Source organism: Camelus dromedarius, chromosome 26 (genome assembly GCF_036321535.1).
Source record: "Camelus dromedarius isolate mCamDro1 chromosome 26, mCamDro1.pat, whole genome shotgun sequence".
Classification (NCBI taxonomy): domain Eukaryota; kingdom Metazoa; phylum Chordata; class Mammalia; order Artiodactyla; family Camelidae; genus Camelus; species Camelus dromedarius.
In genome coordinates, this window is record NC_087461.1 from 19,002,681 (window position 1) to 19,028,633 (window position 25,953).

The window sequence follows — 25,953 nt, forward strand, 5'->3', positions numbered from 1 at the left end:
GAGGCGCTGTAAATGAGCCCGGGGACGGCACTGAGGGGCGCTTTGGGCCTCCCCACCGCTGGGCCCCCTGCACGCTCTGCCCTCTTTGAAGTCCCAGCCGGACAAGCGCGCTGCCCAAGCACGGAGCGGAGGCTCTTCTGTCATCAGCCTCACAACATGTGTCCGAAATACTGTTTTCCAAAGTTACTTAGATTATTTCCTGTCTTCCCTGCCCACTTTATGTGTTATGTAATTCATTTACAGTCCAGTTCGGTTCCTCTGTTCCTGTCTGTGTTTCGTTTTTTCCCTGTCTGCTGAGTGGTTTAAATTATTTTGTGTGCGTGTGTGTATGGGAACCTTGTCATGGTTGTACAGGCAAACTGTAGAAAAGGTGCACCCAGAGAAGTGCCACACCCGCCTCCCTGTCCCCACTTTCCCTCTCGTTAAAGATGTTTCTCACAGAGATATGGGTTATTTTGAAACTATTTTATGCACATAGTGTAGACTGGAACTGAACAAATAAGGAAATGCATTAGGATAAGGAGACCCAGATTTCTCACTGTCGGAAAGAAGTTACAAACAAGGAAAAGAAAGAAGGCGCGACTAAACCCTATGGTGTTGGATTGGAATCGGAGGAGTCAGTATGAACTCATGGTTTCTAATATCTATAAAGATAGATACAAACATGTACATGGGTACACAGAGGTGTTAGTGTACGTACATGTGTTCCCTAGCTCTGTCCGCTGAGAAGGCATGGAAGCAAAGACAAGCAGCAGCAATGAGTAAATCTAGTGCCCAGACCTGGGCTTCTGACACTGGTCCCTGGTAGAATGAATCCTGGCATAAATGACTGATTCTAGAACTGAGGGAAGGAAAAGATAAGCCTGGAACATAAGTAAGAAAGTGCTAACAAAATTTATGAAGGCACATCAGGATGCAAGAGCTATCTTGAAGATGCTCCCCATGGCCGAATCTGGAACAGTTCTAGCAGCAAAGTAAATAATGATAGTATTGGATTATAATCTATAAAATAAAATAAATATCCATGCATCCATATTGATATAAATACTTAAATACATGGAGGAGAAGGGAAGGCTCCTCCTTACAATACAATTCCAGTTATAAATTAAGAAGTAATTAAGGAAATGGAAAGTCACCATTAAGCAAACACCTTGGTAATCATTGTTGCAGGCAAGAACCATCAACGGATGCTAAAATTAGTGGGTACAAGTAAATTAGAAAAAAGGATATTTGCATAATCTCAAAGTATTTCCCCACCAGATGATTATCAAGAAAGGCATAAAAACCTGTATGAAGAAACTTGAAAGATGCCACACCATCTCAACTGGATGATCAAGGTTAATGTCCCTAGTGATAAGAAGACATGTGACATGTCCACTGGTGCGGTACGCCAACAAAGGCACAGCGCTTCAGTGGGATTTTTGCTCAAAATGTATTTCCTCAATCCAACCATTAGAAACCATCAGAGAAATCAAGTGGAGGGCATCCTGCCAAGTAAGTGACTAGTACTCTTCAGAGCTGTCAATGTCAAGGTCATAAAATCAAAGACTAAAGCAGCTTGTCAAGACTGATTGGATTGTCAACCTGGGAGGAGCCTGTGGAAACACGACAACTGAATGCACTGTGGGATCCAGAATTGATTTCTGAACCAGAAAAAAAAAAAGGACATTAGTGGGAAAACTGGCAAAAGTGAACTAAGATCTGTACGTTAGTTGATAGTATGGTATTAACGTTAATATTGTGGTTTTCATAATATGTGGTGATTGTGTAAGACGTTCTCATTAAGGGAAGCTGGTTGAAAGGTATGCAGGAACTCTACTGTTTTTTCGACTTTGCCAGAAGCCTAAAATTATTTTAAATTAAAAAGTTTTTTAATCCTGATCAAAATAAAGCAAAACCCCCTTTTTCTTGGGGTTTCATTAGTATATCTGAGAAAAAAGTCGGAGTTTTCAGAAATATTTTTCTTAATAAACAATACTAGAACAAGAGGAGGAATATTGAAAGATAATAATAATCCAGCTTACAAAGTGCACATGCTGTCAGGTCTCTGCTCGGTCCCTGGCCTTTGCCCCTGCCTCCTCCTGGCCGCCAGAGCGGTTGCCGTCCCCAGAGGATGCAGGCAGGGTCTTGATGGCCCCCGTGCTCTGCTCTGCCCTGCAGGGGCCTCATTCAGAGCAGGTTTCCATGCCTGGAACTTGGGGGCAAGGACGATTCAGGCTTATTCTGCCTTTCATCCACGCTTCTCTATTCAGGTCTAGTTTGGGTTTTGAGAGATACCCCTCTTTTCTGAAAAACTGGAGGACTGGTAGGCTGACACAACAAATAAACGTTCAGTTGCAGTTCTAACTTTCACATGTCAGAAAAGAGAAATAACGCTGCGTGAGCGCACCTGCACAGGCCGGGTGCTGACGGTTCTCCAAATGTTATTTGTGAGATTGGTGTCAGCTGCATTTTACAAATAAGGAAACTGAGCCTCAGAAAGGTTAAGTATCTTGTTAAGATGACATATTAAATATGGAAAGCCAAGATTTAAACCCAAATCTGTTTGACTGAAAAGCGTGCTATTTTCTTAAACTTACAGATCCAACAGAAATATACATATATATACACATTGATAACAGACACTCACGACTATATATAAAATAGATAACTAAGAAGGAGCTACTGTGAAGCACAGGGAACTATATTCAACTTCTTGTTATAAGCAATAGTAGAAAAGTATCTGAAAATGTGTGTGTTTCTGTATGTATAACTGAGTCACATTGCTGTACACCTGAAACTAACATTGTAAATCAACTCCAATACAAAATAAAATTTAAAAAACCCACTTTGAACCATTTAAAACCCCAAATGAAGTTTAAATACTGTAAACACAGTATACTCTGAGCAATAAACTTATTACTCGACTTCGAAAAGAAGAAATGTATACACATATTTATGCACGCGTGGACTATAACACCGTCACATGATGCACAGACTCAGAGCAGTAGGAGGAAGTCCCTTCAGAGCACCAGCCTCCGTCCATCCAGGTCCCTTTCGTGGTGCTCCTGTTAGCACTGAACCTTCTCAGGTGCATACTCCCCTTTCTAATTGCCTTATGACCTCTAAATTTTAATTTTATTTTAAATTTCTATTTTTTATGTTTTTTATTTCCTTTATATATCTGTTTATATTTCTGTTTTAAGTTTCTGTTTATATTTCATGTCTTTTTTTTTAAGTTAAAAGGCTCAAATTCCTGTTATCATAGACAAGTTACATGTTCCTGATAAACTTCTTAAGAGCAGTTACCACGTCATGTGCTCCTTTGGGATCCCCCATGGCCTACAGCAAGGCTGAGATCTAGTGATTACTAGATGGTTCATGGTTTTCGGATTCATAGTGTCTGACATTGACCTCTGCACAGCAGCCGCCTTCTTGGCTAGCCAGCAGAGAGCTGTTACCCTCATTCTTCTCCTTGCTCCACAATTATTTAAAGTTCTGTTGCTGCCATAACAATTTACCAGAACATTCAGTGGCTTAAACAACACAAATTTATGATTTTACAGCACGAGGTCATACGTCCATCTCAGATCTCACTGGGCTGAAATCTAAGCGTTGACACAGCTGGATTTCTTTCTGGAGATTCTAGGTGCTGATCTGTTTCCTTGCTCATTTGGGAGTTGGCAGAATCAGTTGCTTTTGGCTGTAGGACCCAGGCCCTCACGGGACAGTTCCATCACCCAGGACTCCTCCCAGTACCCCTTTTAGGAACACCTCTCTCCTGCCACCAACGCTGGCAACCATGACCTCTTCTCTGTCACTGTGGTTTGGTTTGTTTGAGAGTCACGTGGATTGACTCACGCTGTCGCAGGTACCAGTACCTCGCTCTTTACGATGCGTAGTCGTCCGTTGTGTGGACACGCCGTTCGTTCGCCTGTGGAGGACTCTGGGTTGTTTCCCGTTTGTGGAGATTATCAGCAAAGCTGCTGTAAACATTAGAGTACCTTTGTGTTTGTGAACAGTGTCCAGTTCTCTCGGGTAACTAGAGTGGTATTGTTGAGTAATACGCCAAGTGTGTGTTTAATGTTTTAAGAAAATGCCACGCTGTCTTCCAGAGTGGCTGTAGCATCCCACCAGTCAAGCTCAAAAGGGCCGGTTTCTCCACACCCTCACCACGGTTTGATTTTATCAGTTACTTTTTACCTGAGCCGTTCATTCGGTGTGTGATTGTAGGAGGCGTCATTTTCGTGTGCATTTCCTATGGCTGGTGGAGCTGAACACCTTTTCATGTGCTCATTGCCACCTGGATACCCTCTCCAGGGAAGTGTCTGCTCTCGCCTTCTGTGCATTTTATAAACAGTCTTCTGTCGCAGTGAGTTTTGAGTGTTCCTGTAGTTGTAGTAAGTTTTTTCTCCCAACCTGTAGCTCGTCGGTTCATTCAGCCTCTCACCCAGTGAGAGGTTCCGATTTCACTCAGGCTTTTCCTTTCATGGGTCATGTTTTTGGTGTCCTGTCCAAGAACTCGTTGCTTAACCCCAGATCGAAGGAATTTTCTCCTTTGTGTCCTTCACTTTTTCATCAGATCTGTGATGCATTTCAGTTAATTTTTTATAAGATACAAGGTTGGGGGAGGTTCGTTTATTTGGATATGGATGTCCATTTTTTCCGATACTGTTTTTTGAAAAGTCCATCCTTTCTCTACTGAATCACATTTGCACGTTTGTCAGAATTCAGCGTCCACGCGGTGGGGTCTGTTTCTGGACTCTGTTCTGCTGATCTGTGTCCAACCTTCTGCCAACTGACCTCTGGATGCCACATCATCTTGAGTCCTGTAACTTTATCCTGGGTCTTAAAATTAGGCACTGCTATTGCTCCAGCTTTAATTTTCTTTTTAAAAATTGTTTTGACTATTACAGTTCTTTGCTTTTCCATGTGAATTTTAGAATAATCTTATCTATATAAAAAAATCCTGCTTGCATGTTTAAATTGTGTTAAATCTACAGATCAGTTTGGGGGAACTAACGCCTTTATTCTGTTGAGGCATCCTCATCTTTACTTTTGTCCAGCTTTCTTGAGATCTAGTTGCTGTATAACACTGTTTAAGATGTACAGTATGATTTGATACACGTTTATATTATGAAATAATTACCGTAATAAGGTTAATTTAACACATCTGTTAATTATCTCACATGGTTACCCTTAGTGGCTGTGGTGAGAACATTTAAGATCTCCTCCCTCAGGACTTTCCATCTCTAACACAGTATTGTTAACTACATTCATCACGCCGTACATTACGTTCCCAGAACTTAGGCATCTTATACCTGGGAGCTTGTACCCTTTGACCACCTTCACCCATTTCCCCAGCCCCTGGCAACCACCAGTCTACATTCTGTTTCTGTCAGTTAAGTTCTGCAAGATTCTGCACGTAAGTGAGATCATGGAGTATTTGTCCTTCTCTGTCTGACTTATTTCAGTTAGCGCAATGCCCTCAGGTTTCATCCATGTTGGTGCAGATGGCAAGGTGTGCTTCTTTTTTGTAGTTGAACAGCATTTCATTGTGTGTGTGTGTGCGTGTATGCATACCACATTTTCGTTATTCATCCATTGACGTCTACTTTGCACGTCTTGGCTATTGTAAATAATGCTTCAGTGAACATGGGAGTGCAAGTATTTCTTGAGATGGTAACTTCTTTTCCTTCAGATAAATACGCAGAAGTAGGATTCCTGAATCATAGAGTAGTTCTAGTTTTAGTTTTATTTTTTTAAGGGGCCTCCGTAATGTTTGCCATAGTGGCGGCGCCACTTTACGTTCCCAGCAGTGCACGAGGGCTCCCTTTTCTCCACATCTTCACCCACTTGTTATCGCTTGTCTTTTTGATGACAGCCCAACAGGTGTGAGCTGGTGTCTCGTTGTGGTTTTGATTTGCATTTCCCTGAAGATAAGTGATATTGAACACCTTTTCGTAGACCTGCTGGCCATTTGTATCTCTTATTTGAAAAAAATGTCTATTCAGGTCCTTTGCCCAGTTTTAAATCAGATTATTTGTATCTTCTGCTATCAAGTTGTGTAAGTTGCTTGTATATTTTGAATATTAACCCCTTCTCAGATATGTTTTCTCCCATCCCACAGGCTGCCTTTTCCTTTTGTTGATCATTTGTTTTGCTTTGCGGAGCTTTCCAGCTTGACGTATTCCTTCCTGCTGTTCTTTTTATACGTTGATGCTTGTGCTTCAGTGTCAGCACAGTGATCTTAGAAAATCATTCCCAAGACCAAAGTCAAGGAGTTTTTTTCCTAGCTTTTCTTCAAAAGTTTTATGGATTTATGTCTCACATTCCAGTTTTTAATCCCTTTCAAGTTAATTTTTGAGAATGATATAAGAAAGGAGTCTACTTTCATTCTTTTGCATGTGATTATCCAGTTTTCCCAACACCATTTATTGAAGAGACTATCTCTTGCCTGTTGAGCATTCTTGGCTCCCTTGTGACATATTAGTTGACTGTATACACATGGGTTTATTCCTGCACTCTTGATTCTTTTCCATTAGTCTTTGTGTCTGTTTCTATGCCAGTACCATACTGTTTTTATTGCTGTAGTTTTGTAGTATAGTTTGCAATCAGGAAGTGTGATGCCTCCAGCCTTGTTTTTATTCCTCAAGATTGTTTTGCCTATTTGGAGTCTCTTGTGATCCCATAGAATTTGGGGGATTTTTTTTCTATTTCTGTAAAAAAAAAATGCCATTGGAATTTTGATTGGTATTGCATTGAATCAACAGATAGTTCTAGGTAGTATGGACATTTTAATAATACTAATTATACCAGTTGATGAACACAACACATCTTTCCATTTATTTGTGTCGTCTTCAGTTTCTTTCATCATTGTTTCACAGTTTTCAGTGTACAGATCTTTTACCTCCTTGGTTAAATTTATTCCCAGTATTTTATTATTTTTGATGCTATTGTAAACGAGATTGTTGTCTTCATTTCTCTTTGAAGTAGTTCATTTTTAGTGTATAGAAATGTAACTGATTTTGTATGTCAGTTTTTTTTTTTTTTTTTTTATCTTGCATAGGTCTTCTCTGAGTTCTTGCATCAGTGTTTCATAGTTTCAAAATACAGGTCATTAACATGGTTTGAGAGACTTACACGTGTGTCTTTCACTTTTGAAGGGAGATGCTATTGTGAATGTTTTGCTTTTAATTAAATTTCCATTTGTTCATTGCTGTTGTGTACCAAGTGACATGACTGATTCTTGTATTTGACCTTGTAACCTGCATATTTGGTAGTTCTAGAAATTCTTTGTAGATTCCTTGCGATTTTTATGTAGACAATCTTCTCTTCAAAGTGGGGCAGTTTTATTTCTTCCTTTCTAATCTATATACCTTTTATTTCTTTCTATTAACTTGTAAAAGATGTGAGGAGTGGTGACGGTGGACATTCTCCTTTCCCACCTTGGAGGGGAATTACTGCGTCTTTTACCTTCAAGTGTAATGTTAACTGCAGGTTTGTCATAGATGCTCTTTATCAAACTGAATACATTTCTCTTCATAATTTGCTGAGTTTTCATCATGAATAGATGTCAGATTTTTTCAAATCCTTTTTCTGCATCAGTTGATATGATCATGTGGTTTTGCTTCTTTCGCCTGTTGACGCAGTGGAACGCATTAATGGACTTTCAAATATTGAACCAGCCTTGGATTCCCTGGAAAGCCCCCATTAGTCATTGTGTTTTCATGTATTGCTGAGTTTGACTTGGTGATTTTTGGTTGAAGACTTTTGTGCCAATGTTAATGAGAGATATTGGCCTATAGTTTTCTTTTGTGCGTGTGTGTTACTGTTTCATGGTTTTGGTATCGGGGTGATGCGGACCTCATAAAATTCATTGGAAAGCATTCCTTCTCTTGTTTTCTTGGAAAGATTATTTAAATTTACTGCTTTTTATTAAATGTCTGTTAAAATTTGTGAGTGAAACCATCTGGGCCAGGAATTTTGTTTTGTTTCGGGGAAAGTGTTAAACTACAGATTTAATTTTTAAAACAGTGAAAGGAATATTCAGGTTAACCATTTCATCTTGGATGACTTGTAGTAGTTTCTAGTTTTTGAGGAAATGGTCCATTTCAAACTTTTCAGATTTTTGTGTGTTACAGATATTCCCCTTACAGGACTGCTTTAAGGAAAACAGTGCGCAGCTCCATGGCCCTTACTCTGTGCTGGCACAGAACTAGGCATCTGCTGTGTTGATTTAATCTTCACAGCTACCCAAGAGATTCTGTGATTTTTTTTAACATTCTTCAATTGAAGTATAGTTAATTTATAATGTATTAGTTTCTGATGTATAACATAGTGATTGTTACATATATATAACAATATATGTATATACACATTCTTTTTCATTGTGGGTTATTGCAAGATACTGAATGTAGTCCTTGCGCCCTACAGTAGGACTTTGTTGTTTGTCTCTTTTATGGATAGTAGTCTGTATCTGCTAATCCCAAACTCCTAAGTTATCCCTCCTCCACTTTCCCCTTTGGTGACCATAGTTTGTTTTCTATGTCTGTGAATTTCTTTCTGTTTTGTCAATAAGTTCATTTGTATCATATTTTAGGTTCCACATATAAATGCTGTCACACAGTATTTCTTTGTCTGACTTATTTCACTTAGTATGATAATCTCCAGGTCCATTCATGTTGCACAGATGGCATTATTTCATGGAATCCTTGATTTCTAATGATAAATTTTTTGTCTTTTAAATCATTGTTTCTTTATAGTTATGTATCATTTTCTCTGGGTCCTTTCAGGCGTTTTTTAAATTTTAGTTTTCAGAGTTTGATGGTCTGGGTCTGGATGTTGGGGGCTTTACCCTGCTTGAGATTCAGTTAACCTCTTGAATCTGTTGCATCTTTTGTTAAAATTTGGGGAGTTTTTAGGCACTACAGTGACATGAAAGAAATTTTACAATTATCCCACACATCTCGAGACTCTATTTTTCAGTCACTTTTCTCTCTGTTGTTCAGATTGGGTACTTTCCCTTGATCTGTCATCAAGTTCACTGATCTTTCTTCTGTCACCTCCATTTTGTTATTGAGGCCATTCAGTGAGTTTTTTAAAAAAAAAAATTTGTTACTATTAGTTCTAAAGTTTCCTTTTGGTTCTTACTTGTACCTTCTGTTTGCTGACGCGAGCTTGCTGAGACCGTCGATCTCTCCACATTTTCCGAGAGTGCTCGCCCTTCCTTCTTGGAGCACTCTGCAGCGGCTGGCTTGCAGTCTTTGTCCTGTGATTTCACCTTCTGTGTCTTCTCTGTGTTGCCATCTTTTGATCATCTTTTCCCATCACTGTTGAGATTTTCCTGGTTCTTCATATGCCAAGTAATTTTGGATTGTAGCCTAGACATTTTGAGTATTATCTTATGAGACTCTTGGTCTATTTAAATCCTGTAGAGAATTTTGGTCTTTTTGGTTCAGCAGGCAATTTATAGAATGTGTCATGCTGTAGGTTCCAACCAACTTGCTGTGGGTTAAGTTTCCAATGTCAGCTTAGGTTTCAAAGCCTTTTCAGGGCTGTCCAGCCCTGTGCCCCACAGTGTCCGGTCTGGGACGTGAGCAGTGGTCAGATCCACACCTGAGAAGCCAGGGTGAGCCCAGGAGCTGACAGCCAGCTCTGCGGGGTTGCTTCCCTGCACACCTCCCTCCCCAGGCCCTCGTCCTTGCCTCCAGCTCCTTGAGATGCCCCTCTCCAGTCCTCTCTCCCCAGTCCCAGGGCTTCCTTCCCGTACTTCCTGCAACTCTGACGACAAGGAGGAGCACCGCGGGAAGCCGGGGAGAAGGCCCTTGGGAAGTCTGTACCCTCTTCCCACCTCTCTCCTCCGGCGGGAGAAGACTGCCCCTCCCTTGGAGTTTTGTGAGCCTTTAGGCCCCTGCTGTCACCATGGCCTCAAACATCAGCTGGGGATGACCTAGGGGCTGGGACACAAGACAAAAGAGGGAAAAAAAATGTGTGTTTCTCCCGTCTTCGAGCCCTTTCTGGCCCCTTGCTCCTAAAGTCGAGGGCTCTTTCTGATGTGTTCTCTTCCACCCCGGTGTCCTCTTGCATTTCAGGCTCCTTGAATCCAGGCCAGCACCCGGGGGGAGTCACGTCCAGCTACATGGTCCTGTCCCCTTCCCCTGCCCGCCTGCTGTGGTTTGCCTTCCAGGGACTTCACACGGCTCCTCTGTGCTGCTCCCAGGCTGCTGAGCTGCGGCCGGTAGGACACAGGCTGGTTTGTCTGCGTCTTAACCCAAGTTGACCTCAGGTGTTTGTTGTTTTAACCTTTGTCTAAGTTAACAGGTATTCATGGAGGTTGTGAATTATATTTACCATGACTTTGATGGACAGTTATACCAAAAATATGTTAAATACATGAGTAGTAACTGAAAGATACAGGAAGGAAAAATTAAGCTGTCTGGAAACATCCTGAAAAGGTTCACAGTGAAACAGGCCTTGTAGCCCTAATAAAAGTTTGACCACTTTGTTTGAATTCAGGGCTCTGTCGGCAATTGCTTTATGAAGAGCATTCCTGCAGCGGGGACAGTCGGGCGAGGAGGGCAGAGAGCAGGGTTGGGGAGACTTTCAAAATGAGGGAGATGTGAGCTGACCACTGAAGAACCGGGTCAGTAGAAGTTACTCAGACGAATGGGTAACAGGCGTAAACGTGCATGGTGTGTGGACGTGCGTCAGAGCGGAAGAGACAGAAGCAGGAAGGGAAAATCTGAGTCAGTGAGCCACTTACTGTGCCTTGTCAGTGATGGCTGCAAATAGGCCCACAGGAACATGCAAAATGCTTAGAAACACGTTAGTATGGACTTCAGAAATGCAAGGTTTAGAATTTAGAACTTGTTAAATAATCAGTCTTGTGCTTTGAAGTATTCTGTTTTGCCATTCATAGTAAGCTTCTGGACTTGTTTAATTAGTTGCATTTGTAACCCTTGTTTTTACTTAATAGGAATTTCATCTTATGGCAAAATGAACAAGTGCTTTCTCTTTTGATCTAAATGTGTGACATTTGCCTTTGACTTATTTTTTAATTAAATGTTTAATTTTGAGATAATTATAGATTCACAAGCTATTCATAAGTAGTTTTTAGATTTGCAGACAGTTCAGAGAACCTGCCTACCTTTTACCCAGCTTCCCCTGGTGGTGACAGCCTGGAAACCTGTGGTGCAACCTCACAGCTGGGGCGTCAGTGTTGCTGCAGGCGAGACGCAGAGCATCCGTCAAGCACAGGGCTCCCCGCCTGCCTGTGAACAGCCGCCCCACCCTTGACCCCTGGCAGCCCCTAATCTGCTCTCCATTTTTATAATTTTGTCATTTCATTAATGTTACATAAGTGGAATCATACAATGTGTAACCTTTTGTATTGGCTTTTTTTACTCATAATTTCTTGGACATTCATCAAAGTTGTCGCACATATCAGTAGTTTGTTCCTTTTTATTACTAATTAGTATTTTATGACTTAGTTTTTAGCTATATTTTGCCATTATTTGGAAAGCTGAAGTCTTGTTGCTCAGGAGTTTTTCTCGTGTGTGTATTTGCTTTGGGATTTAGACTGAGAGCAGAGCTTTGGGGCACCCTAGTCTTCCTGTAGTCGGCCCTGAAGGCTGATGAGAGAGAGAATCTTCTGGACTCGGAGACTCAGCTCCCTTACTCCTCCTGTGTCTCATAAATAGCTAGAAGTGAGGTCGGAACAGCCGCAGGGGAGTGCTGCTGGGCAGACACGTGGAGCAGCCCCGTCCGGGACACTGCCACACAGGGTGCTGGGTGACCAGGGAGCCGCCTGTCCCGGCAGCACCCCGCTCGCCTCCCAGCCCAGCCCCAGGGCCCTTGCTCGCTCGTCTGGGGCATTAGTGAGGCTGTAGCTGTAGGGCCAGAATCCCAGCCCCTAGCACGAGGGGGCAGATGGAGACTTCCCGCCTCTCAGTTGAGTGAGATAAGTGTGGGACCTGATTCTAAAGCACGGTAAACGCTCACCTGTGGAGCCCAGGTCTCATTCCAAGCAGAAATGAAGGGATGAAGAAGTGAATACATAATTGCATCGCATATAGTGTTTAAATTAGCTATAATAATACCTGTAAGCAGTAAAATTAGTAAGATCCAAAATACCATTTTAAACTTTAATATGAGTGCTGTCTCCACATTGGCAAGTCAGAACTCCGGCTCTTTGGATTTTCATTTGAGGAAAACTAGAGAACATGGATATGCAGTAATAATAACTGTATGACCGTCATGCAGTTACCCACGTGGTGCGCTGTGTATTATTTTAGTGTAAGTAAATGCGCTGGAGGAAGAGGAAAAAAAAGGATGTTAGAGACTTGCAGACACTTAGCCAGGGCTGGCGTTTATCCTGAAGTACGGTTAACGCTTGACCAGGGGCTGCTGACCTGTCCTCTTGCCGATGGCAAATGTAACATGAGGAATCTTCAGCAGAAGTCAGTCACTTCATTATCTCCCTTAGACAGTGTTCTCATGCTGATCTAAAGAGGTTTGTGCCTATTTTAACTATTTTTCACATAGTGATTGTCTTTAAGGAGTAATATAAAAGTTAATGAGTAAAGACTATCCACCGAATAAATCTACCCAGTAATCACAGGCACTTAAAGAAATATGTGCTTTAATGTGAGCACAGATTTTACTTGATTAGTGCTCTGTTTCTCAATTCAATTATCAAATTTAGGGCAAATCTAAGTCAAGATTTTTGACTGACATATTCAATAGGATTTGATTGGGGTGCAGATAATGACCCAGTGTTTTAGTATGACTGTAAGTGTTCTGATCATAGTTATGGTATAGACTCTGCAAGCGGTTTTTAACTTCTTATCTTTCATATGTAGATAGTTTCTTAATAAGCTATTATAATAAATAAAATGTACCTAAATATATAAAGCGTACTTCCTGCTTGCCTAAATACTGTGCACGTGGACTCTGACCTCTTGTGTATACACACCACAGTCAGCTCACTACAGACAGGTAGGCAGCAGAGATGGATAATGGACACCCAGAAATGTTCATTATTGTCACTTACTGTGACCACTTACTACTGCTGATCAGTGGTTAGAGTAAGAAAAGAGTGAAAGAGAAAGGTGGGTGCTCCGGGCGACTGGGCTTGGGGTCCAGCGTGCACTCTGTGTCTGGGGCTCTGTCTGGCTCTCCACGCCGGGGTGCAGGGGACGGTGGGTTTTAGAGCTGTTTGGACCTGCATTCAGGTGCCACTCCCACCACCCAGTAGCTCTGTGTCCTTGGGCAGGTTGCCTAACCTCTTTGAGCCTCATGTTTTGGTGGTTAAAAAAAAAAGATTTATAAAACAGGTAGTCATGCAGGTTAAAGGAAGTAAGTTTATGAAGCATCCGGCACAGTGCCTAGCACACAGAAATCTGTGCTTTGGGGGAGAAATGTAAAAAGGAATCCTACTGTCCATAGGTAGGGCTCTCCTAGAAAAATGGGAGAGTCCTTGTGTGCTTACCATTCTAACATACGTATAATCCCAGAATTAGATGTAAACATTCACTTGTTTTGCTTCTCTAAAATATCTTTATGAGTTTTGTAAAATTGCCTGCTTAATTTCTCTAAAAAGCTTTACCTTACTAGGACACATTACTGTACTTATAAAAGGGGGAAAAAATCCAAAGCAAATATAATCTGAAAGTTTCCAGATTTCTAGAAGTTAAAATGTTGGTGACAGGTGGATCTGTTTTAAGCCTGCGTTCTTTGATTCCAGCAGGAAAGGAAGGACAAGAAACCCTGGGGCCTGAAGCTCGGGCAGATGAAGTGGGACACACAGGTACTCTCTCTCGTGTCTTTGCACAAGGGCCTTGTGTCGCTGGTGTTCGCATTTGCGAGTCCTGAATTCAGTCTATTCCCTCCTCTTCTATCTTGCCCTCCTTAAATGTTTAAGTATCTAGGCATACGGTACACTATACGAAAACTTAGATGTTTATACTCTTTAAATACAGTGTGAGATTACAGATGCATGTAATACGGTAGATTTTCCATCCATCAGGATGACAAGTATAATCTACAGATAATCCCCAAAATAAGTGTTTAAATGATCATTTAAACTTCCATCAAAATTTTTTTACCATAGATATAGAAATACAGATCTAAATATTTTGAGTTTCGTTATTAGTTACCAGGATCTACATCGAATTGCCCACAAGACAGAAAGCAGAAGAGAGAAGAGTAAGCAAATGCCCTGGGTTATCTGTAAACCAGGAGACGGTCCTGAATGGGGGTGGGCTGCACAAACGAGTCGCAGCGAACAAGAGAATAAAAACGTTTTCTTGTAATTCTGCGATTGAAAAAGGCCAAAATGAAGTTGAATTATAGTAAACAAGGAAATCTGCTTCTAGGTGACTAAAAGTACATACTCCCTGAGACTTAAGGCTTTTCCTCTAAGTGGATTCAGATCAGATTTAAGAAGCAAAAGCGTGAAGTGCAAAACCTAAACCCGTGTCTTGCCTGTGATGGTGCCAGACACTTCCTCTTGTGTCTCGTGAGTCAGCCAGAGCTCATAAATGTAAACTTCAAAAGTAAATGCCAAATTAGTAAAACATTTCCTCAAAATACTGTACTTAAAAGTATCATATTTTGTATATTCAGTCATAGATTAGATATTTCTGTCATATAGTTTTAGTTAAATTTTCTGTTTTTCTTCTCTTCTTTAGTTTAACATTTTCTTCACAGTACATTTTAGGAATATTCCACAGAACCTTATAAATTATATTTTGTTGTTGTGAGATGAGTACGTTTCATAGTAATGTGTCAAAAGTAGATTTTCACCTGTAATACAGGCATCAGTGCTCCCGTGCTTGTCAGTCAGTTCTACAAAACAAAGGGTAACTGGAGGTACAGTCCCGATGAACTGAATAATAACGGAATATGTGATCATGTACGGGGCCTGCAGCCTAAGATTCTGTGTTCTGCCTTCAACCTGGTTGTGTTGAGCTTGCGTGAATAATGTGTTCAGGTATGCTTGTCAGCAAATATTTGTCTGGCTAACTGACACAGTCTATAAAATATTTAAACTGGATATTTGTTATTAGTAAAACAGTATGAATGAACACCAAGGAATGCTGTTTTATTACTCTCGAATTTAATGTTAAAATTTGATGACACATTACCAGAGTTACAGAAGATTGTTTTGCCCTTTTAGGCAACATGCCATCAAAAAAGCCATTCCCAGTTCCACGTTTACAGTGTTTTTACCCGCAGTTTGCTCTTCACCACGAAAATGAATGAATTCTTTCAGTTTTGAGCGCTAAGTAAGACATAATTTCCACCCCCTCCGCCCCGGCAGGGTCACAGCTGGAAGGGAGAGTAACTTGGTATCAGCCAGAGTCGCCCCTGACTCGAGGGTCCCCACCCACAGGAAGGTGGTCCCTCTGCGCCGTCTCCCTGGAACGTGGGGAGAGAGGGCCGAGCAGACGTTGAATAAAGCCCTGATCAGCACAGGTTCCAGCAGAGGAGGACAGAATCAGACGTCTGCGCCTTCCAAGCAGCTACACTGTTAAATTATGCTTAGCCTTTGCTATTGTCACTTCCTTGACGTCTCAGGAGTAATGTGCTGTTGGTAACAGAACTGTGGGACAGAGGCCACCATCACCAGCTCAGGACTTTGCCAGGGCCTTTCTGTAGCTGACTTCCTCCCCCAGCTTGTGACCTGAGGAGCACTGTTGTCATGGCTTAGTATTCAGAGAGTGGAAGATTGTCCCCAGATGTCCTTTGTTCCTCTGAGGACCCCTTGTTCATATGGCTAATCCTTGTACAGAGTTTCAAAACCGGGGGAGAAAGGCAGGGAGAAGGCTCAGGCCACTTTACTCTGATGGAAGTGAGACACTGACAGCTAGATAAAAATCCTAGTCTTTATATTAAACGTTTGTCTCTCTGAGCTTGCTTCCTCTAATTTGTGATAAAAACCCTCTAATTCTACACTTGGATAAATTACTATAGTCGTGTGATTCTGTGCTTGGACAGTTATCTCTGAGTGGCACATCTGAAAGAAAACCAGGTTTTCACTATATGCTTCTGTGTATTTGCTCACCTCCCTCATATTTAAACACAGAAGTTTAGGAATTTTGATCAGGAATTTTGCTTTATAATTGACCTTTTCACAGCGCGCACTTCCCACGCTTTAACTTTTATGGGCCGAACTGCAGGCTTTCCCATCTTAGCTTGAGATTGGCCTGGTAAATGCAGGTTCGTGGAGGCAGTGTGCTTTAGTTGGAAAGAGCCCAGAGTTTGCTACCGAACATTAATGCTGAATCGCCTGCTCGAGTCATTGTTCACCTTGTAGGGCTGCTTTGAGGGAACTAGGTCACAATTACGTGGCACTCAGCGTGCGCGGGTCCGGGGCTAAGCGCACGCCGTGTTAATTCATGTAACCCTTACAGCCCCCGAGAGGTCCTGTTACTGTTACAACACACTGATTGTGTGTTGCCTCACAAGTTTCTGATGGGCAGACAGTTTTTCATGCCAAGTGCAAGCCCAGCGGACCCGTGAAAGGTGCAGGCCCACTTACACGCGGACGCTGCCCGTGGAGACACTGCAGCGCATGCTGTCGGCGGCTGGCTGAGCCCCAGGGAGCGGGGCCAATGGCCTGCGGGCTCCACCCGGCTTTCACTGCGCGCGGGGGGGGGGGGGGGTCGGCGCCCCTCCCCCACGCGTTGTTCAAGGGTCAGCTGTAGCGACGGCCTAATTTCTGGGATATTAAAAATGACATTTTTAACATCCCTCTTACATTTGAAATCCATACCAGTTTAATACCAATTCATTTTTAAAATATGACTAAGCTCTTCTTTAAGAGGCAGAAATGGTACATCGTACTGTCTACTCCATGAACTCATTTCTCCATTCTGCATAGCACATAGAATTTGATGCTAACATAGTGTGTATTTCCCTGCTTGAAGGTATTTTGATCAACTATCATTTCTTTGCAAGAAAAACGTATATAAACTGTAATTTGTTTCTCTTTAGTTTCCAGGGACCATATGGCTTTTAAGATTAAGAAAAAATTATGGATTGATTTATCCTATAATTATTAATACTACACAATTGATCACAATATACAAATTTTAATAAATACAGTTGACCCTTGAACCACACAGGGGTTGGGGCCCCTACTCTCTACACAGTCAGAATCCTCGTACAACTTACAGTCAGCCCCTGGGATACACGGCTCCTCTGTGTACGGGCCTCCCCGTCCAGCCACGGACCAGCCGCGGACCGTGTGGTGCTACAGTATTACTATAGAAAAAACCCTCGTGTAAGTGGACCCTTCAGTTCAAACCTGTGTTATTCAAGGGTCAACTAAATCTTAAAGAAAAATGTTACTGGACATGAGATCAAAGTAGCTGAAGTATTCCTCAGTTAGCTCATATATCAACAGTTTAATATAACTTATTCCAGAAGAAAAAGTGTTCCGCGTTAATTGTTTCTGTTTTTTGTTTAGCTCTGAGATAACCTTTTTCTCATAAATAAGATGAAATACATTTTTCTTATAAATGATTTATTCAGTACTTTACTTATCTTCAGAATTATATTCAAAGAGTTAATGGTTTTCAGCTAATAAGATTATTTTTAATGTCTTGTCAACTGACACTTCTATTAAATTCTCTTTCATTTTTGCTGAAAGCAAAAATCCAGAGCCACCTAATTTGCTCAAGGATTTGTTTCCCAGTCACCAGAACCATTCACTCCCTCAGTTCCTGGGACATACCAGAAAGTTTTACTGATACCTCCTTAGCAAAGGACCAAGGATGCCTGTTTTGGCTCTTTTTCCCCCTCATTTAGAGGCACCTTGTCTAACAAGTTCAGAACTGGTTGGGGATATTGAAATCTTACTAATTTCAGTACCTTTTGTCAGTACACTTTTTATAAAAATTCTTTTATCTTAACATGTGAACTAACTATATTTTGATCAACACTTTAGAGCAATAAACTTAGTTCATTCAGTTTCTGGAAAATTTGCACCTAAGAACCTTACAAACCAAACCAGTTGTCACTGTTGTACCAATCAGCCAAATCAGACTTTCTGTCAGAAAAAAAGTGTGTGTCCATCTTTCTAATTCAAGTAAATGTGTTGATACACATTTTGAGGAATTTTATAAAAAGTTTTTCTATGAAGAATATATAAATTATAAATAATGAGGAATATGTGAAGTATAAATACATTTTTAAATAGATTATTCAATATGAGATTAAGATTATTTAGATCTAATTTTTTTTAAGTTATAAAAATCTGTCTCCAGATGAATACCTTTAATTATTGAATATGCAAGATTCGTGTATGAAATACAGACTATGTATATAATTCTGAAAAATGTATACTATTTAAAACCTCAATATTCCACCACCTAGTTTTATATATATAAAACTATATATATGTAACTATATATATAATTACTAGGCTATAGAAAATATAAACATTTTAAAAGTAGAGACTTTAGTTGAAATAAATATTTTATAATATAATATGATAAAAAATATTTTTGAGTGTCTTGTCAAATCTGCATAGAAGCGATTAAGAAATGACATAAAATATAAATTTCATTCGTGAGTTTAATCTAGTTTAGCCTGAATATTTGAAGTTGCTGTGAGCAGACTCAGTGACACAGACCTGGACTGTCCCAGCCATTCAGAAACGCTGACTGTTGGAGCTCACGACATATCCTAGGAGGAAGTTTTGAGAGACTCTGATTTGCTCTCACCAGGCTCCTGAAGAGCAGTGACATTTTTTAATAATAATTCGGGAGTGAGTCAGGCGAGGTCATCGAAGGAAAATGACCTCAGTCCCTCCGGCCGCACCATACCGCTGACTTCACAGCGTGTCAGGGGGGCAGAGCATCCCCACCTCAGCTGCAGGGTAGACATCCATGTGAACAGGAAAGGCTGGGAGCCTGCAGAGCTCGTGCGTTGCCTTGACCCACCTGTAAGGAGGGTTTTCCCCAGTCAGTATTTTGAATCTTTGTCCTTCGGCAGCCTGGAGGCTTTTCCAGTCCAGGGCAGTGCGCTGTGTCAGCATAATGGTGGGAGGGAGGGCTAGGCCTCTTCTTTCTTTAAGTTAGAGCAGAGGACTGTGAGCCCGCGGAGGGAAAGCACGAAAACCCTCGTGCATCAGTCCTGCCCTGCGACTCAGCAGCACGGAGCTGTCTCCTCAAAGCGAAGACGCGCCGTCGTCCTCGGAACCTCCCAGCTCCAGGGGGAAGTGCCTCTCGTCAGCCCCGCCCTTTCACGCTTACTGAGGCAGAGGTACCGAAACAGCCCTGCTACTATCTGAATACCAGTGGCGAGAGGAGGTGGTTGCATCAGTTTGATGCTCTTTGACTCCCATTAGAAATCATTCTAACTATTAAAGCTGTTATTGCATAACAGCTTCAGAGTGGTTCGTCATTCAAACACTGGTTCCGATCTCAAGAACAGCTCTAAGTAATAGGGTGCGGTAGGTTGCTAGAAAGCACTGAGGTTTGAGAACTAAGTCTTTCTCTTTTCCTTCTTAAATTGCTTTCTCATCGAGAAACTAAGAATTCAGCCAGCCTTCCCTGTGTCTTGTTCATGAGTAAAATGGAATAGAAGAACAACTTGAAAGCTTAAAAGGGATATTGTGAAAACGTCAAGACTTTTTTATAATACTTTAAATTTCTGAAAACAGACATCTTAATAGATTACAATAGAATGGGTAAATTTTGTTTTTAATAGTCAATAAATATTTCCTGCAAATTCAAGAACAATCTTGTATTCTCGCAAGATTATTTAGAAGAATGATGTAACAACTTGGCAGTGAAATCGCTGTTTATGAAGGATGCATTTCTTTTAGTAAAAGATGACGAATGCGACTCAGATGCAGAGAATGAACAAAACCACGACCCTAATGTTGAGGAGTTCCTGCAGCAACAAGACACTGCTGTCATCTACCCCGAGGCGCCGGAGGAGGACCAGAGGCAGGGGACGCCTGAGGCCAGCGGCCACGATGACAACGGTAACTGGAGCTTCTCGGTCGCTCTGTTTCCATCTCTAAAGGATTATTACTTCCATCCCTCCATGTGCGAGCCCACTCTGCTGCAGGGAACATCTTTGAAAACCAGAATATATTGCAGGTGGCTGTAGACAGTGATCTCTTTTATTGAAGTACCGTCAGTTACAGTGGGTCAATTTTTGGTGTCCAGCACAATGTCCCAGTCATGCATATGAGAGTGATCTCTTTAACCAGTGGACCCTTGTCCGTGGTAACAGTATAGGGTTATATTAGTGGCATCTTGGGTGTGTGGTGTGATGCCACTGCATGGGAAATGCTTAGAACTGTGCCTGGATGTGGATCTCCATTCACTTACACATCAGCAAGTAGCAGGGACAGAATTCAGGATGATCCTTTCTGCCCCTTGATTCTGCCCCTTGATTCTTCCACTGTGCTTCTTGCAAGAGAAGCATGGTTGTCTGGTTCAAAACGTACCAATTCGGAGACACATGGTTTCTCTGTATCTACTTTAGTCCACTCTGCTGCGAACAGCCAGTGTATAAAGAGTGGTAAATGTAGTAATAGTGTGCCCGTGCAAAAGTAGGCTGTCATTCTGCCTTCCGTGCGCTAGAAACAGATGCAAATAGCATGCAGATATTCCTGTAAGAAATTTTATGCAGTATTTGTACCAAGAACTAGGAAGTTACTTGGAATGTCTGAGGATACTTGAAATATTAAGATCCTAAAACTAGGTTGGTTTTTCCAAGTTACATGGACAGATCTAGCTTAATACTCAAATAATTGATTTTTTTAAAGACTTTTCTAGCACAGCTTTAGGTTTACAACAAAATTGTGTGGAGGTACAGAGATACCCCACATACACTTCTGCTCACACACACACATGGCCTCCCTGTTACCAACATCCCTCAGCAGATGGTACTTTTTTGGCCAAGGATGAACCTAGTCATTATCACCCGAAGTTCACTCTCAGTGTTGTACACTCTGTGAGTTTGGACAAGTGTGTGATGATGTGAGGACGTCGTTATGATGCACACAGGACATTTTCACTGCCCTGGAAATCCCGTGTGCTCTACGTGTTCATCCTTCCTCCCCTCCCCTCACCCTGGCAGCCACTCACATTTCTATGTCTCCATAGTTTTGTCTTCTCCAGAATGTCTTATAGTTGGGACCACGCAGCACGTAGCCTTTTCACATTGGCTTCTTTCACGTAGTCATAGGCATTGACGTTTCCTCCATGTCTTTGCATGGGTTGATAACTCAGTTCTTTTAATTGCTGAGTAACATTCCATTGTCTGGATGTAGCATATTTTATTTATCCATTCACCTACTGAAGGACATCTTGGCTGCTTTTGAGTTTTGGCAATTAGAAATAAAGCTACTATAAACATTCATATACAGATTTTTGTCTGGACATAAGTTTTCAGCTCCTTTGGGTAGATACCAAGGACCACAATTGCTGGATCATATGGTAAGAGTGCACTTAGTTCTAGAAGAAACTGCCAGACTGTCTTCCAGGGTGGCTGTAGCATTTTGCATTCCCACCAGCAGTGAATGAGTTCCTGCTGCTCCACATCCTCACCCACATTTTCTGTTGTCAGCATCCCAAGTTTTGGCCATTCTAATAGTGCGTAGTGGTGTCTCATTTTAATTTGCATTTCTCTGATGCAGTGTTATGTGTGGCATCTTTTCATACTTATTTGCCATCGGTATATCTTCTTTTATGAGATGTCAAAGCCTTTGGACCATTTTTTAATCCAATTATTTGATTTCTTATTGTTGAGTTTAAGAATTCTTTGTATAAATTTTGGATAACAGTCCTTTCTCAGATGTGTCGTTTGCAAATATTTTTCCCAGCCTGTGGCTTGTCTTCTAATTCTCTTGTTGCTGTCTCTCACAGAGCAGAACATTTTCATCTAACAAAGTCCACTTATTACTTGTTTCATGGCTCATGCCTTTGGTATCTGAGCAGGCATTACCATATCCAAGGTCATACAGGTTTTCTCCTGTTATCTTTCATGAGTCTTATAGTTTCATACTTTACAGTTAAGTCTGTAATCCATTTTGAGTTAATTTTTGTGAAGGGTGTAAGGTCTGTGTTTACATTCAGTTTTTGTATGTGGATGTCCAGCTTGTTGAAAAGCCAGCCTGTGCTCTTTTGTCAAAGATGAGCTGACTGTACTTGTGGGGATCTCCGTCCAGGCTCTCTGTTCGGTCCCACTGATCCACTTGTCTGTTCTCTCACCAGCACCACACTGTCTTGATTTCTGCAGCTTTACTGCAGGTGAGCCTTGGAGTCAAGCAGTGTCCGTCTCCAGCTTCATTCTTCACCTTCAGCCTCATGTTGCCTCTTCTGGGACTTTTGCCTTAAACTTTAGAATGTTTGTCAATTTCCATAAAGTAACTTGCCTGGGATTGCTTTGAATCTATAGATCAATCTGGGAAGAACTGACATCTTGACAGTATCATGTCTTCTTATTCGTGAACATGGACTATCTCTCTATTTAGTTTTTTAATTTTCTTCATCAGAGTTCTGCAGTTTTCTTCAAATAAATCTTATACACATTTTGTTAGATTTATGCCAAAGTATTTCAACATTTTGGTGCTAAGGTAAATGGTATTGTATCAATCGACTTTTAAAATTTTGAAGGAATTTGAGGAGGATGGTACAGAAAACAAAACAGATTCCATTGCAGAGAGTCAGCTGTACCTTCCTTAAATCAGGAATCAGCTAAGGAAACGAGCAGAAAGGGAAGTTTCACTCCAGAACAGTTAGGATTTCTGTAACTAATCTGGTGACAGAGGAGACAGAAGTAGGGTACCCTAGAATTGTTCCTCCAGTGTGGTAAGAGGACACATTTCTGAAGACGATAGGTGACTACCCCTGGGGACGCTGCCTTTCAGCCTCACACCCCGTGGATCTACTTGCGGGTCGGCAGTCTGAGGAACTGGCTTTGTGATCCCGTAGGGCCTTACTGTTTCTACTTTTGTTTCTTGGCAGTTTAGTTCTCTTAAAGAAGATATGTGTGACATTCCACCTGAAGAAGCAATAGCTCACAATAAATATGAAAGAGAAATAGAAAATTTAAAAATACATTTGTGTATATATGTAAAATTTTTATGTAACAAAGCAGCTTTCAAAAAGCCTCAGTGAAAGAAAATAATGGAAACTAAAGCAGTGTTCCACTGCACAGATCAAATAAGGTTAAACTTTATAAAGTTCATTACTACAGATCCGTGCAGTAAAATCCCATAAAAACTGGGGCCCCAATTGTTCTGCATTAGTAAAATATTTGAATCACACCACGTTTTTAGAAGTTCAGGTGTTCGTTACTTTCAGGTGTGTGATACAGTTTAATTGCTGGTCTGGTGTTTCACAGTAGGCATTCTTCCCACCAGCAACACCTGTTTACATGTAAGCAGTGTTTGTCTTCAGAAGCGCTCAAGTTTTTAATGTTTTAATAGAATAAACATGACATCCTGCACTTCATAAGTTGTAAACAGGGAAACTTTTCCCCAACAGATTGATTTATCACAAATTCTGGTTCAGTGGGGAACAAATCAAGGGTTGTTTTTTTTAATAGGTTTTATATCAAGTAATACTTAGTCTGAAATGGTATGCTACCTACTAAATGAAGTTTAAGATACAGAAATTTAAAATGGTTTTCAAATAAGTATATTCATGGTCACAGATACAATCAAAAACTGGCCAGACATAGTTGGTTTTTTAGTAGTATTGAATTGCTACCGTAAGTTTATTATAGGAATTATAAAAAGAAACATTTTTCCCTTATATGACAAACTTTCATTCCTAAAAAAAAAGTTTTTAAAAAAACAATAACCCAGTATTTTTAAAACAGAAACAAAAATTTTAACTTTTAACCTGTTTATTCTATAAGTTATTATGTCATATATTTAGATTTATTTTTCACTGTTTTATGTTATTGGCCTAAAGGAATAAATACCTATCTCATATGTGAGAGAACATTCAGTAGATATTGATTTATGAAAATAATAACCTGCTGTTAAACTATGAGAACTGTGTCATTTTACAGAATTATTGGTATTGTTTATTACTGAGAAGGATTAATCATGGAGGCAAGGAAGGAAACAGAATGTGATGTGAGCAACCGGCTCTCTGACCCAGGAGGATAAGCGCCTTGAGTAACGGAAGTCACAGTGATCGTGGTGCCGATAACCAGACACCTGCCGCGGTGGACTCTGGCTGCAGCCGCTGGGGCCAACTGAAATCGATGGGGCGGACAGGCAGTCCTGGCAAGGGCAGTGTCCCAGATGTTGATTTCCGACTTGCCTGTACAAATAGGAAATTGATCCTAGACAAAACAGAACGTGATTTCCCCCTAAAATTTCCTCACATGGCTAATCCAGTCCCAAAGAAGTGGGTCATGTTAGTCATCACCAACAGAGAACACTCTGGTTCCCGTTGCCTTGCCAGTGATGACAAAGGCTGCCAACTTAAACCTGGGGGTCTTGGTGGTTTGATTTTACCATACGTTTGATCCATTTTTCAGTGCATTTAGCCACGAAGAGTCAGGTGCTCAGCCAGTTATTTACAGGCTAGTCCTGGAGTAAGACATTTAATTTATATGGACTTGAATTTCAATAATGGTAACACAACATATGAAAACGAATATACGTATGCATATGCATGACTGGGACATTGTGCTTGTACACCAGGGATTGACACATTGTAATTGACTGTACTTCAATTTAAAAAAAATAATGGTAACACATGTTTATGAAGCATTTGGAGATTGTTATGCAATTTTGTTTGGTACTCCGTTTTTCTGTAAGACATTCAAAATGAAGGTAGAGATATTTACAGTAAGATGTTACTTTGAAGAAATCAAATATGGTAATCTACTTTTAAATGATACTGATGGCCAAAGTAGTACTACATTTTAGGACTGTCAGCGATGGTTCCACATGTAAAAAATATAGTTCATTTCATGAGCTCCAGTGTATCCATAATGGTCTTATTTTCTGAAAGCTACAGTAATAGTCGTCCATATAGAACTATACAGAAAATGTGTCAGTGTGTCTCAAGAGGGAAGGGACACAAAAAATCATGCGTAGGACATTAGTGGGTCCACCTGCTGGCGTCCAGTGCCCCGTATCCCCAACTCCAACCCAGCACCACACCCCTTTGGTCTGAACTCGGTCATACGGCCACACCTTCGGCAAGAGAGTCTTGGAAACGTAGTCTAACTGTGTGCTACTTACTCTCAGACGACAGTGACTGTAGTGTCACTTCCACATTTGGAAGAATGAACACACGGTAATCATGACGCCATTGCCTCTGCAGACAGCCTCTGTTAAAGTGTGCACCCTTCCACAGGTGTGCATTTACCAGTGGCCCCCGCATTCTGACTTCACTTTTGTTTTCTTTGTCTACTTGACCATATGCAAGGGAGGAATTATGTTCTAGTGAAAGAGACACGGACCTCAGAGTCAGACAGCACACGTTGCCTCCTGACTTCATCGTTTACTGAGTGTGTGACTCTGGAGTTATTTAACCTTTTCTGAACCTCACATTTCCTCTTTATAAAACAGAAAGGCACGTCAGTGTGTTGTTTTCAGGGTCAAATACGTAGTGTTACGTCTGGCAGGTCGCAGAGGGACTCAGTGGTAGCTTTGGTAATACTTTGTGACTGTTTTAAATTTAAAATGTACGGTCTTTCTTTTCCAGGAACACCAGATGCGTTTTCCCAGTTACTCACCTGCCCATACTGTGACAGAGGATATAAACGCTTCACCTCTCTGAAAGAACACATTAAGTACCGCCATGAGAAGAATGAGGACAACTTCAGCTGCTCCGTGTGCAGTTACACCTTCGCGTACAGAACCCAACTTGAACGTCACATGACGTCACATAAGTCAGGACGAGATCAGGTAAGTGCCGAGACTCGCAGGTCGCCAACTGCCAGCTGGAGAGCTCACCCCTCTGCCGCAGGCAT

The 25,953-nt window shown here is 41.2% G+C and overlaps 1 protein-coding gene across 5 annotated transcripts in view; it reads left to right on the forward strand.

Annotated features, from left to right (window-relative positions):
• ZEB1 (zinc finger E-box binding homeobox 1) overlaps window positions 1-25,953 on the forward strand; it is a 170,017-nt gene that overhangs the window by 125,532 nt on the left and 18,532 nt on the right. For 2 of the 5 annotated variants that reach the window (XM_031444887.2, XM_064479487.1), the window contains exons 3-5: window positions 13,727-13,789; window positions 19,820-19,981; window positions 25,686-25,888. In XM_031444887.2, the coding sequence (XP_031300747.2) occupies window positions 13,727-13,789; window positions 19,820-19,981; window positions 25,686-25,888 (428 nt within the window). The remainder of the gene's footprint in view (window positions 1-13,726; window positions 13,790-19,819; window positions 19,982-25,685; window positions 25,889-25,953) is intronic. The other 3 variants (XM_064479486.1, XM_064479488.1, XM_064479489.1) reach the window with 3 other exon arrangements.